The sequence below is a fragment of the Chionomys nivalis genome, chromosome X (assembly GCF_950005125.1).
Source record: "Chionomys nivalis chromosome X, mChiNiv1.1, whole genome shotgun sequence".
Lineage (NCBI taxonomy): Eukaryota > Metazoa > Chordata > Mammalia > Rodentia > Cricetidae > Chionomys > Chionomys nivalis.
In genome coordinates this window covers 133,218,328-133,233,255 of record NC_080112.1, presented here as the reverse complement: position 1 = coordinate 133,233,255, position 14,928 = coordinate 133,218,328, and the positions used below count along the sequence as shown (strand labels likewise).

The 14,928-nt window shown below is 44.6% G+C and overlaps 1 protein-coding gene across 3 annotated transcripts in view; it reads left to right on the top strand.

Moving 5' to 3' along the window:
• Rai2 (retinoic acid induced 2) overlaps positions 1–14,220 on the top strand; it is a 64,960-nt gene extending 50,740 nt beyond the window's left edge. For 2 of the 3 annotated variants that reach the window (XM_057759759.1, XM_057759758.1), the window contains exon 2: positions 12,269–14,220. In XM_057759759.1, coding sequence (XP_057615742.1) covers positions 12,293–13,885 — 1,593 coding nt within the window. In that variant the 5' untranslated portion in view covers positions 12,269–12,292 and the 3' untranslated portion in view covers positions 13,886–14,220. Of the gene's footprint in view, positions 1–11,107; positions 11,134–12,268 lie in introns of those variants that run through there. The other variant, XM_057759760.1, reaches the window with a different exon arrangement.
• Positions 14,221–14,928: the final 708 nt, after the last annotated feature.

The window sequence follows — 14,928 nt, the reverse complement described above, 5'->3', positions numbered from 1 at the left end:
CTTGACCAGTGATGGCTGGAATCCTAGCCTCTCCATTGCCATAGCTCTGGAGAACATGCTCTTCACTATTTCTTGCCATTCCTTAGTGGAACTGACCTCCAGTTGTTTAAGTCTGTAAGTTGCTTAATAATTTTGTTTTTTTTCCTTTCCAGGCTCTCTGCTTCATTTCTTCTCTGGTCTTTTCTGACCCTCCCCCAAATACACTATTTTCCAACAATTCTTTGTCTTAAGGTCTTTCTAGGTGGGAAACCCAAAATAACTTGCCAGCTGGGCTCACTCAAAACCAGCAACTCTCCCTGCAATCTTCCTCACCATGCTCATCACCAGGGGCAATGACCATTGAGTTTCCATTGTGGCAGTAGCCTTATATGTTACATAAGAGACACAGCCCTGTACTTCTTTCATGGTAAGGCAGGAACCAGAATAGTGGGAGGCAATCAGTCCAGTAACCCGGTCCCATGAAGAAAAGACAGTCTGGACATTGCCCAAATCTCCATACTGGAAAGCACAAAATGACCAATTTCCTTTTGGATGAGAAATAAATGTTTGCTTATTGAGTCTCTAAAGATATGACTAACTATCTCACGTTCATATCCTTCCTTAATTTTGAGTGCCTAAAGGTGGAGGGCATGCTACACTCGGGTACCGTTTTAACACTGCCAGCTAACTTGATTATTTCTTGTAAGGTCTAGTCTCTATGGAAAGATATCAAGATAGACCGGAAGGTTCTTCCTGATTAGTGTCTCGAAGTTTCTCAATTAGAATCCCATTTCTTTTTCCATGGCTTTATCATTCCCGGCTTACATTTATTATATCTGTCAGGGAAACATAATGCTTGAGCTTTATCAGTCATATACATAATCAAGACAGTCAAACACAGCACTGAAAATTAGTTTATCAGCTTCTTTCTAGAAAATCAAATTTTGATTGGGGGGGGGACTCAATTCTGAATGCCCAAGGTGAAGCAGGAAGTGCCAGATGTAAGGATAAGTGCAAGTAAAGACGAGAAACAGTAAGAAGGCACATGTGTAGATTTTCCTAGGACTGGGAGTACAGAAACTCTAGAATGAGTGTGCTTGGTCATTTTAAAAGCAGAGAGAAGTCTTGCCAAAATGAGGACCATCTTCCTTATGCTCTTGTGGTACTTGTTCTTGTGAAGTGTACCCCCAAACTCCAGTCTCCTTTATGTCTCCTCTCAGCACACCAGGAAACAGCTAAGCTGCTGCAGCCTTTGCACCTTAACACTGCCCCCTTGTGGCCCACTGAAGAACGTTCACTCTGTGTTTCGTTTCCCTCACAACTCCCCTAGAGATGTTCTAACACTTAGGCTGAGCAAGCTCTTTCTTGCTTAGGCATACATATTTTACTCTGGCCTAGTTATCACAGAGTCCCTCTTTGCTTCCTGTTTCCCTCTTATCCCTTCCTTTATCTTCCTGCTCTCCAGGAACCCTTTGTTCTTGTGAGTGAGAAGATGACCCTATTACCATTGGTAAGTGGGGAGAGAAAGCTACTTAAGCCCTTGTGCAAAGAAGGAAAACTGAAGGATTCTATGTGAAACTATGCATAGCTAAATGGCAAGAACTTCAGAATCCTTGAAAGTGCTCATGAATCCAAGATATATAAAGTTTTGCTCTTGTTCTTTCTCCTCTAGTCTTCCTGCCATTTTTTTATATTTCTTACATCTTTTCCTACCACCTTGGACTTCTGATACTGTGATAGCATTGTTGTCTCTTTCCACTGGGAATGTCTGACATTCTAGTACAATTGGAGTTGAGTGAGCTAGGGGATTTGCCTGAAAACTTCACTGTCTGGTACCATGCTCATTTAGGACCTTCCCAGTTTCTAGCAGCTGATTTTCAAGTGGATCTTTGACGAAACGGGGTTACAAATGGGCAGACCTGTTCAGATGCCAGTGAACCTTTGATGATGCTACTCGAGATGCTTGGGGGAAATGTACACAGTGGGTCCAATGAGGAAGAAAGACAATGATGCCATGACAAGGTGACAACCGACACGATGGCCGCTGCAATGATAATAGCAGTGACAATGAGAACAACAACTAGGAAAGCAGTGGCAGCTGCAGTGACAAGTGTGGTGAAGATAAAGATGATGGCGCTAGTAAGTGATGGTAGAGCCGAGGACAGCGCTGATGGTCTTGGTGAGCATTCCATGGGCCAGGCGCTGGAGCAAGTCCTTTATTTAAGAGAGCTCTCTTCATATTACAGCCATCCCACATGAGAGGCCTTTATTTTTCAGTCTTACAGAGAGGGAAACTGAGGCTTGGAACTAACTTCCCCAAGGCTATCCAACTGGCAGTTAGTAAAAGTTGAACTTTGAGCCTGGGCCTCAGTTCAAAGTTTTCTTCCTTATCATTCTTGGGAGGACACAGTGCCCAGAATGAACTGGCACCATTTCTACACCAGTGCTTGATGAGGGGCTCGTAGGCCTTAAGAAAAGGGAAACCACTGAACCCAAGTCCTCTGTACTCTAGAATTCTACAACTCCTTCCTTCTAGTGACCCCTCAGAGGGTCTATTTCTGGCATAGTGGTTTCTGGAAAATGTCCTTCTAATGACATAGGATTATAAACAATCTTTTTTCCCAGAACAAAAATTTAACCTTTGTATCTCAATCTAATTAGAAGTATTTTCTCTTTCAGAAGGCAGGTTTTTCCCCCTCTTCATTCCAAATTTAAGAGGTTTCTTTGTTGCCAGAAAAAAAATTCCCTCACACCCTAGCTCTTCAAGATAACAGACCAGACCTGAGACCTTAAAGGTGACTTGTGCTTTTGTACAAACTACCCTTCTAGCTCAGGCACCTGAGAATGTTTGGAGGCTAGGTGTCTGGTGGGAAGTTGGAGAGGCTCAGCTGAAGGCAGGGATTAGAAGTGGTAGTTCACACAGGTCACTGTCAATTTAAGCAAGCCCTACCACCTCAACAGGTCCTCGTGATTGTATCCTGTGATGCTGGGGCGTTCTTCCCTTCTATGGAGACTCATCAAAATGTGAGGAGAACATGTCTTTCCTCCTAATGTCAGGGTCGGCCCTCTATAGAAAATAAACACTGGCCTCTACCTAGAGCAAGTCCTTGTCCTCATATCACCCCCGCACAGCTGTCTAGGAACTGGCATTCCCTTGTAGACATGTATTCCTTCATCTCCATAGGAAATATGAGCCTGGAAAGAACAATGAAGAAAGCAGACAACCTTGGAAAAGTGTGGATTTGGTTTCTGCCTTGAGAAATAAGCCAATAAAAAAGGTGATGTCTCTTTAGAGAAAATAGAATAGGAAATGCAGGTTTAGACCACAGTAGGTCCCCAGATAATTTTTGAAAGGATGGATAAATGAATGAACACAAACCTGGCTTCCTACTCCTGTCTTATGCTAGGACCTGCAATGATCTCAAGGGCCATTGTTAATCCTTAGGAGGCAGGCAAGCGACTGTTAGGACAGTAGATGAGAAAATAAATGGAGAGCTTTATGTCATTATTTACCAGAAAGAGAAAGGAAGTAGAATGACCCACCCAGCCAGGCTCCCAGATTTCTCTTCAACTCTTCCAGAGGCCAACAAAGACATGGAGTATCAGGCCTGAGAACTGGGGCTTCCCTCTTTTCAATTCTGCTTGGCTCACATGTTCCTCAGTGTCCTTTAACGTCTGAAACAAAGACAATGGGTCAGATAATGTGCTTTGGTGGAAGAAACACAGTTTTGAGACCCAGTGTTCACTGTGCTGTGTGAACTTGAACAAGTCACTTGACCTCTGGGTGTCAGCTTCCTGCTCTGTAAAACAGGAAGGATGGATTGGGCTAGTGACCAGTCTAAACTTATTTAGACAGAAGAGCCCTAGAAATCTAACTGGGCTCTGCCTGAGAGATTTTTCTCTCTCTTGCTGAGTGGCAGCATTTCCTTTATATGCTCCCATCAGGGAAAACTGTATGCATGTACACACAGACACATATACTTTATGTGTGTTTTTGTATTAACATTGCTACAGGAATACAGTGAGAATAAAAAGTATGAGATGATAAACTGAACATATATAACTTTTGTAGCACCCCGGGTCATGCATTTTTCTTTTTCTCCAGGACCATCTTCAAACTGTTGATGTCGATGGCCAGTTAATGCCACTGGATCTGTGCTCGCCATAGTTTTTAAAGCAGTTTAGGAGCAGATCTAATTAATGAGTGTATTCACTTTCTGACAAAACTTTCCACAGTCGACACCTATCTTTACTAAGGTTGGTCTCAGCTGAAATCTGTATGACCACCATAGCTTTAATAACATAAGTAGTGGTTTCACTAACTCATTTCCAATGTTAATTTGGATCATCACATTCCTTTTGGAGGACTGTATAAGTCTCTGCACGTAAAATAGAGCCAAATGTAAGGTGTGTGACTACTTTGTGTTATTTTTCATATTGTAAACAATTTAGGAATGCGTTCAAGTAATAATTATGTTCAGAGCTTTGTGTGAAGTTTAAAGCTCAGAAAATTCAATCACTGGAGTAAGTAATTGACAATTACTACACGCCGTGGGGAGAGAAAACCCATTTTTGAACCCAGTTGGAGTTGCTTCCTAGATAGTGCACCCTGGGTCCTGAGTGGCGAAACCATATGTGTGTACAGCATTAAAGGACAAAATTACGCTGGCCAATAGTTAATGGCTAGTGATTTTTTTTTATACAGAATTGGTTAATTTACTGAGGGTATTGTGTAAGTCCTAGTCAAAAGTGGAAATAGAGTAAGAATGGGGACTGAATGGAAGGGAGCAGGATTTTCTCAGAGGGCCCTAGCAAACCACCCTTGCAAGAGGGAGAAACTTCTCACCTCTTCATGAGATTAGGGTCCATAGGGAGACAATGTGAGGACCAGAGGGAGGTTGAGAGGGTTTGGAGTGATAATGGTTTCCATGTTTTCTGTGACTTAAGAAGGAAGATCAGTCACTATGAAAGGCAGATCACTAGCTGTCCTGCGCTCTAGCTGTAGGTTGAGGAGCAATCCTGATTGCACATTAGAATCACCTGGTGAACCTTATGTACTCCAGGGCCCAAGCTGCATCCAATAATAGTGGAATCAGTCTTGGGGGTTGGATCCAGGCATTGCATATTTTAATTGATCCCAGGAAATTCTAGTGCACACCTCAGTTTGAGAACCAGTAATAGGCAAGTGCTTTCAAACCTTAATGTGTGCACACATCACTCAAGGATCTTGTTGACACGAAGATCCTGATTCTGCATTTCAAACAAGCTTGTGAGGGATGCTGTTGTAGCTGCTCCAAGGACTTCGATTTCAACAAGGATGTAGACAGTCCTGTGGACCAGACATAATTGATAACTGGTACTTGCTCCATATAAACTAGGGCTATTGGTGTTTTACCACTGGAGAAAATAGCTCTCAGGAAACTTCCAGGATGCACAGCCATGTGCCATATAACAATGCTTTGATCAAAGATTGACTGCAGTACAATGGTTATTCCACAAGATTGTATCACCAAGTAACATCATAATCATATCCTATTGTCCGAACACAGCCTGTTGAGTTTACAATTGACAAACTTGACCAACACTATGGATCTCAGCATATATCAAAGTCATTAAGTGACATGTGTCAATCATTTAAAAAATAATTGCTATAGGGAAGAAACTTGTCTTGATTAGAAAAAATCTAGGCGAGATTTATTTTGTTGGAACAGGATAATGAGTCGCATTTGCACCCTGTTTATGATAAAGAGCATCACTGGGAAAAGGCGTAGTCTTTGATTCCTCCAGAACTCCTCAACAGGGACAGAGGCCCAAAGACCGGGCTTTTAAACCTTGCTCGAGCCTCTTAGCCCAGAATATGTTCAAATTAGCCCAGGTCATTAAAGTTGTTTTCCCTGAAGTGAAGTCCACTTTCTGAATGACCTCAGTCCAGTAATCTCAAGGGCTTCACAGGGCCTTCAAGCAACAAGTGATCTTGGCTCAAGTTGCTATGAAATAAATCCCTCCCCACTTGCCCTCCACACTGAAGTAGCCACTCCTGAAGTCTTTGCTTAGAGCTGCTTGATTCCTCAGACCAGGCACCCTGTGCAATCTTTTGACTAGCTTCTATGGTGAAGATGCTTTCAATTCATAAAATACAGTCAAACCTTTATCTAGATGGTGATTTGGGCCTCTAAAAGGGCTCCTAGTATACCCTGTAAGTGCTTGGCTCAGAAATCAGGCTTTCCCTGAGTCAGGGACTTTGCCACTGGAATTTATAGCACATGCTGAGATTCTTTTAGTTTGAGTTGGCACAGGGTCTTCAGGGGTGCTTTCAGTGGTATAAGTTAGGATGTGACTGAGGACATTAGGGGTAAAGATAGCAGGTTATTTGCAAGCTGCTCTCTCTCTCTCTCTCTCTCTCTCTGTGTGTGTGTGTGTGTGTCACACACTTAGTCTTAAATATCCACAATAAGGAAATAGGTGAATTTTAACATCTGGAGAATGTCTAAATTACCTGAGTGGTGATAATCAAGTAGCTTGCTTTTTAGATGAAGCCACAAATGAAACCTCCTTATAAAAGAAAGTAGCACTTATATAAAAGTATGTCAGTTTAATGTAGATTCCTGTGCAATGTTGTGGAGGAGATAGTCAGAGAAGCAGGGTAGCTGGTACGGATGGCTACCCAGCAGACTGCAGGTGTGCTTCTGCTCACTGACTTACCACCTTGGAGATGTACCTGAGATCACCTCCATCATATGTGTGGTTCCTTATAAAGAAAATAGTCATTCTGAAGTGTTTTCTCGTTACAGCAGACAAACACAGAATGATCCCACATTCTTTGTCCACAAAATCCTTTCACATATATACTGTCTCATGGGAGTCCCTCACAGAGGAGGTGGTGGCCACCATTATGCTATCCCATGACACCAAGGGCCCCACCCTGTACTCTTCCTCAAAGTCCATATACCTCTGTAGTAAGTAACTGGTCTTGCTGAGCATTGACCGCTCTAGGTTCTAGTTTTCTCACCTGTCAGAAATGTCTGGAATAGGTTAGAGGAATGCTTATAAAATTCAACACCCCAGTTCACCAGGATTCTACAAATGGCAGCCCCGTGGACAGAAGACAAAGGGTAACAATACCAAACCCAGAAGTGCTTGATTATTCATTCACATACCAATTCATCCAGAAAACATTTCCCAAGTGCCTACTGTTCACTAGACACAGTGTCAGCTCCAAGGAGGAAGGCAGTCTGCTGCTTGTAAAGAAACAAAGAACTACACAAATTCAGTATGAGGGCAGAGTCAGGACTAGACAAGGTTAAGTCCGAGTCCTGTGGGATCTCCGTGAGAATGAAGGAAGTGTCTTTCGAGCTGGGTCCCAACATCTAACCCATAAGCAGAAGTTAGCTGGGTAAAGACAAAGGCCAAAGAGGGCTTCCAGGCTGAGGGGGCAGAACCTGTCTGTGGCATAAGTTGATATTTATAATACAGCAAATCTGTGACTTTACACGCCTCTAGGTCCAGCTATGTTCTCAGACCTTCCTTTCCCACCATTCTACATTGCCATTTCTCCCAGAGTCTGTCTGGGGGACATATAGGCTACAGGGGTGAGGCCGAGCAACTGACCAAGAACAGAAAATGAAAGTAGGTCCAGAGTGCCCATGTGCCATGCTCTTCTAAGCCATCACCGTCATCATTTACTAGATCTCCCCCCCCCCCGTGTGTGTTCTCTATCTCCTTCCACCATGCTCTAACACACAGTGATAATGAACATAGGAAAAATGGTTAGTGAGTTTTTTAAACCTATTTGAACATGAAGTTTTAGAAAACCCAAGCACAAGAAGACATTCCCTGTCCCCTTTGCTTGAGCTTAAGTTAGTGGTTGCTATGATGCTCTTCGATTTGAAAAAGCCCAAGCGCATCCTCTTCCCACACTAATCAGCAGCTTGGCTGAGTGGGGATGATGGGCCTCTGCCTCCTTCAAAGTCATTGACTACCTTCTGGGTTCATCCTCAGGGAAATAGACTTGCCCTTTGAACCCTAAATTCATGAGATGCTATTTTTATTCTCAGGGCGTACATAGCCAGGACTTCTAATACCAGCTTCTGCAGCAGCAGTGGCGGAGGCATCACCCTCTATCACCACCCTTTGTCCACTGCTGACAGTGTCCGGAGCTGTGGGAGGGTATTGCTTGGCGGGTTGAACAAGAAGAGCTGGGACAAGTAGAAGAGAGAAAGAGCCTTTCTGGAGTGTGGCAAGCTAGATGATGGAAGCTGTTTGTATTTTCTTGACCGGGGTATCCCTGAGAACAGTGTCATACCTGGTAGAGAAGAAGCAGCAGAAACAGCCTGTCTTGGCATGCCAGTGACCCTCCGGAGAAACGGGTGGAGTTATTCCCAGGCAATCTTTGGCTGAGACTCTTATGGCAAGAAAGGCAGAAGTGAGACTGTCCAGTGGCTTCCTTTCTTTTTCACTCCTGAAATACTTCAAATTCATTTCCTCCACCTGCACTCTGGTGTGACCTGCACACTATTTAGCTTGTCATGTCTGTTTCCAGAAACAAGGAGGCCCAAGAAAAGAAGAGCCTGCAAGTCTTCCTGTCACTTCTGTGACCTGAGGACGGGTGGGTACCGGCTAGTAGGCTGAGCAATGTCCTGCTATTCGTCCTCTCGTAGAATTGCCGTAGTCACTTCAGGCTGTACTCCCCAATAACAGAAACACCAGTGAGGACGAGCTAGAACAGAGCTCCAGGGAGAAACTAGACTTCTGACAGGTTCATGAGTTGCTGGGAAACACGTGGCCTCTACTTTGACTAGGTCTTATTCTCAGGTTGTCTTTGCTGCAGTTCTCCTCAGGCAATTGTTCTGGCTAGAGACCAAAATACAGAGAGGATGCCTGAGAGTGGCCTGGAATTCTAGTTCTGCTTTCAGAGTATACTTAAGCTAGTTATCTGACTTCACTGTGGAATGAATTTTCCTGTTGACCAAATGGGCATGATTCTAGTCTTCTGAAAACATCATCTCACGGACTGAGCAGTCAGTCATGCACTGGAATTTCTCAGTAGAGAGTAGAACCAGGCAAATGTGCAACTACTCCATATCTTGCTGTCTGTGGGAGGCAGCCAACCATGCAAAGGTCCCTTCTTCGTGGCCTTAGCGGGACAATGCTGGGAAGTCCCCTACCCTGGCAAGGTCCCATCCTCCCACCCTGATCAGGAGAGTTCTGCAGAAGGTGGCAGGCCTAGATCAGGGCCAGGCAGAGGGAACTAAGGGAGTTTCCCAGTAAACAGTGAGGGGCTAGCACTTGAGGTGAAGGTATGTGCAAGTGACCAGTGGAGAGGCATTCAAAGAGTTGCCTTCTTTTCCTCGGGAGTGGGTGAGGCGAAGTTGAAAGAAGGAAGGACTAGGGAGGGAGACTATCACTTCTGGAAATCTAAATAGACATAGTCCTCATGAGGAAGTACAGAAAACTCAAAGATGGCACAGAGTATGTCTTGGTTTCTGCTGTTACCCCTTAGTCATCGGTCTTGGGCAGGTATCTGAAGGTGGCTTCTCTGACAGTTGCTGCCCTTGTCCTTATCAGTTCCACCTAAGCGTCTCCTCATCTTTTTCTCATTCTTTCATGGGAGTTCCAGCCAGTGTATGATGTAGGAGTGTCTTCTATCTATCTGTTGCTTTCATTGGTTAATTAATAAAGAAAACTGCTTGGCCTGATAGGTCAGAACATAGGTAGGTGGGGAAGAGAGAACAGAATTGTGGGAGAAAGAAAGCAGAGTCAGGCAGACAGCATGCTTCTCCTACCTAAGACTCATGCCAGTAAGCCACAGTCAAGTGGCAATACACATTAATAGAAATGGGTTAATCAAGATGTGAGAGTTAGCTAGTAAGACGCTAGAACTAATGGGCCATGCAGTGTTTAAATGAATACGATTTGTGTGTTGTTATTTCGGGTGTAAAGCTAGCCATGCGGGAGCTGGGCAGGATGAAAAGCAGGCCTGCTTGCCTCATCACTACAAGTGTGAGGGACCAGTTGGACCTTTGTGGAGGAAATCTTCAGTTACTACAGCCTCCACAGGACTGTGTGCCTCTGCAACAAACGTTTAGCCAGCTGTTGCTGTTGCCTCCTCTGGTGTATTGTTTCCCCCGTTCATGCTACAGATCTTGTCTGATGGAAAACGTACAGCTTCTCTAGATTATAAGCTTCATGAAAATAGAAGCCTCATGTCTTACTCATAGCTTGAACGCTAGTCCTCAGAATGCAGTAAGCATACACAAAATAAATGGGTTACATAAGTAAATGAATGTATGCATGTGAGAATGATTGTCATTTTGAAAATATAACGTTTTCTGGGCTGAATTAAGGTTCTGTCTTCTCAAGAAGAACTAAGCCCTTTGGCTGGGGTAAGTGCCCTCAGCCTTTCTAGAAGCAGGCTGCCTCCCAACTGTCCTAAGGAGATTTCTTGCCAAGGTACTGGGTCAACTTGTAGTTTCCAGAGGGCAGATTGCCCACAGGGACACGGGCTTTACGGTCCTCCCTTGGAATGACTGCAATGTTTCTTGCCAAAAGCATGACACACCAGTTATACGCTATAGAGCTGTTTGTACTTTCCCCACCCCCTCCTTCCTCAAAGCAACTCCTTATTCTGTGCATTTGACATATTTTGATGGCTTGAAAATGTCTTGGAATTGTTCATTTGTTAAGACTGCATTCCTATAGTAAGACTACATTTAAAACACAGTGATGTGGCTTACCTCTCTCTCTTGTTTGAGAGATTGTGATGGCAGTTTAGGGGTGAGAGGATAAGGGCATGATGACCACAGGACTAAAGTCTGGTGTAGGGGGTTCTTCTATGTGTTGCTTTTATTGATTAATGAATAAAGAAACTAGTTTGGCCTATAGCAAGGTAGAAGGAAGGCGGAGTCAGAGAGAACCCATGTAGCCCCTCCAGACACAAATGCCCAGACTTTTCCCAGTAAAACACAGCCTCGTGGCGATACACAGATTAAGAAAAATGGGTTAAATTAAGATGTAAGAGTTAGCCAATAAGAAATTAGAGCTAATGGGCCAAGCAGTGATTTAATTAGTACAATTTCTGTGTGGTTATTTCAGGGCTAAGCATCTGGGAACTAACTAGTGGCCTTCTTACAACAGAAGTCTACATAGGTAAGACAGGTGAGGTCAAGAATCTGTTTTGCCTCAGGCTTTTCCAGTGAAATTGAGGATTATTGAATTATTATTAAGCCCAACCACACTCCAGGGCTGCACAGATCCCTGAGTTAGACATGGTGCCTGCCTTCTCCGTGGTAACAAGACTAAATATGGATGTGTTTCCATGGAGAGCCATACTGCAGCTGCAGCCCTGCTTCCTCCAGGAAGCATCCTCTCTGGACTTCTTTGGCCCTCTAGGAAGTGGCTGTCAGTGTTCAGGAAGCATGTAGGGCATCAAGACCATGGCTTTCACCTTGGAGAATTCTTGTTTCCAACAGATCCTTCGTTTCTCCTAGACCTAGACCCATCAGCTCTCCTTTTTCTTGGTAATTAGATGCTGGGGGAGGGCAAAGGTCACAAAGATGGACACGTGAGCCTAATGGGCTCAATGACCATGCATGAAAACCATTCCATCTTCCCTTTGCTCTGAGGAGCGGGGTTTCCCAGGAATGTGATTGGCTAGCAGGAGACAGTAAGACAACTATAATGAACCTTGGGTAAACACACTGCTCTCTCAATCTCCAAACCTATTGGAAGAATTTTTGCAACAGAGTTCTTGAAATGCTTTCTGAAATTTTCCATAATTTCAAAACAATCTCATAATTACATCTACAAAGAGTTTTTCTTTTAATGTGCCATTCTATAGCCAAAGACTATTCAAATGAGACAAGGTTTTGTTTTTCTTTAAGGGAAAGTAAGTCTGCTGCCTTTTCAACTTTGAACTAGCTCAAATCTCTACATTTAACTGTCTGACAGAGCAATGTGGAATGAAACTTTGTTTTTGTTGAAAGATCAAAATATACGCTGAGTATTAGGCTTAAAAATACCCTGTTTAACATCACTTGGCTATTTAGAGATTACATCATGTGTGTTTATAACTTAATCGCCTGTTAAATTGGGTCTTTATAAGCACAGCTGATCATATGGGTGTGTTCGTGTATATTAGGAAATATCTATAATGAGTATGTATACATAGCGAGCTGGGTTGTGCTGCCCAGTTAACTAAGCTATGGAAACTATTTTGAGACTGGAGAGATCTTGCAAGGCAGTTATAAATAGTCTCTTAAGAAAGATTCTTATTGTGTGTTCTGTGTTGCAGGCCACGTGGCACCAGAGCCAAGTGATGGACAACCTGCAGTCCCAGAACCTCTCTATGGACATGACTGACTCCTCTCCCACTTTGGCCAATAACAGACTGGAGAATGGCATGGCCCAGCTGATAACTACCGAGGCTTGGAACATCAACTCCACTGACCTGGTCAAGAAGGCCCTGGTGTCCGTGCCAACCCCATCTATTCTGAACCCCCCAGCTGAGTCTCAGAGTGGCATGGCTCTGAAGGTAGCAGCCACTGTGCTGCAGCCCCTGTGCCTCGGGGAAAGCCCCGTGGTGATGCCCATTCACATGCAGGTGGAGGGAAGCTCTGCGCAGGAGCTCAACCCCAACGGCAATGCCACCTACGTGATGACGACACAAGGCCCCGTACAGCTGCCAGTGGTGTTAGAGCAGCATGTTTTCCAGCACCTCAACTCCCCCCTGGTGCTGCCACAGGAGGCCCCATGCTCCTCCAATGCTATCCACAACAACCTCTTCCAGGGGGCCGAGGACTCCGAGGCCCAGCCTCAGCTCCTGGACCTGCGGATCCCAAGCCAGCCGCAGGAGCCCACATTGCCATTTGAAGCTGTGCTCCAGAATTTATTCCCCACCCAAGGCTCTCTGGGCCCTCCACCTTGCCAGCCTCCTCCTGGCTATGCTCCAGTGCCTCCGCAGCCCTTTAACTCTCCCTTGTCCCCCTTGGTCCCACCAGCTACCCTCTTGGTGCCCTATCCTGTGATTGTCCCCTTGCCGGTGCCAGTGCCCATCCCCATCCCTGTCCCAGTGCCTCAGAGTTCTGAATCCAAGTTCAGCCCCAGTTTCCCCAAGCCACCATCTTCCTTCAGCCTGCACTCCTTCAAAGGTACCCAGACCACCCTGGAAAAGGATGAACTGAAGCCCCTAGACATCCTCCAGCCAAAAGAGTATTTCCAGCTCAGCCGCCACACAGTCATCAAGATGGGGAGTGAGAACGAGGCACTGGATCTCTCCATGAAGTCAGTACCCTGGCTCAAGGCTAGCGAAGCTAGCCCCCCAGTCTTCCAAGAGGATGCAGCCCTAGACCTGTCCCTGGCAGCCCACCGAAAGGCCGAGGCTTCCCCAGAGACACTGTATGACAGCAGCAGCGTGTCAGCAGGCAGCCAGGGTCACACTGCGCTGGAGAAACTTCCTAGCAGTATGGACATGACCTTTGCCCCTGCCAAGTCTCGTGAGGCCACGGCCATGATGGATAACCACATCAACGGCAGCAATGGCACTGAATTGGTCAGCCAGTCCAGCCACCCTGGCAGTGAGGTGAAGGCTGAAAATAACATTGAGATTGTAAGTGAGCCCCAGGCAGCCAAGGTCATTGTCTCAGTTGAAGACACTGTGCCTACCATCTTCTGTGGCAAGATTAAAGGCCTCTCAGGGGTATCCACCAAAAACTTCTCCTTCAAAAGAGAAGACTCTGTGCTTCAGGGTTATGACATCAACAGCCAAGGAGAAGATTCCCTGGGAAATGCCGAGCCCCTTAGGAAACCCATCAAAAACCGGAGCATAAAGTTAAAGAAAGTGAACTCCCAGGAAATACACATGCTCCCAATTAAAAAACAACGGCTGGCCACCTTTTTTCCGAGAAAGTAAATAAGGGCTTTAAAACACTTTTATGATTAGGACATGGGGAAAGGTGCATTGGTTTTTTAAAAAGTCATCTAAAACAAATTATCTTTGTTAATTATTTTGGGGTGTAGGTGGGAGGCAGAAAGGCAAATTAGCTAGAATCATTTTCTTTTTTAATTTTTGACTTTTCACAAATGAGTAAATAAGAGCAACCTATTTTTCAAGCAGATTGCACATTTTTTTGCAGCTTTAATGGAATATTGGGTGAATCAGAGGGGTAAAAGCTATTTTCATTGCCACAAAGTGCTTTGATGATGTAATACCTAATAAAGGGTAGGATGAATATTTCACAATAAACGTTTGTTTGCACTAATTGGTTGCAGTATTCTGTCATTTGTAAAATTTACATTTCTCAACTGGCATGACTGGCCTAAACCCTGGCTTGTAAAGACTCTCTAATTTATTATTGTTTAGAGACCTAAGCTCTTCAGGCATGTTGGGAAATATTGCCTTGTGCCCCAGAGAAGGAGGATTCAGTGAGTGTATGGTCTCCAGCAAGTCACTTTTCCTTCTGTGCCTTTTTCATGGCAAAGGACTAGGGAGGGTACAGAGAGGTGAGTTTTAAGTACTCGAGGCCTCTTTCATTTCTCGTCGTTTTACAGTGTGTTTCCTTCTTGAACTCCCCACATCTTAAAAACAAAGGACTGTAAAAGAAAACCAAAGTGCCTTTGGTTGGTACTGAAGTCCATGCCTGTAGTTCCGCCCCTCTGGTGGCTGAGGCTAGAGGGTTGTAAGCTGAAGGCCAGCCTGGGCTTCATAGCAGGTCCCTTTCTGCCCCCAAAAGAAGTACCTCCTCTTCTCTTCTAGGACCTCAGAGTTAAGCTGGAAATGGTTGCCCTTTGGCAGGGCAATAAGAGCATTGTCCTTAATGATTTGTAAATCCCGTGAGTCAAGTGTTGTAGGTCACTAAGAATCAGATGAAAGTCAATGTCATATGAATTTAGACCACAAGAAAGAGAAAGTCTTTGTTGGATTATCTCAGTCATTCTCAAATGAGGATGATTGTG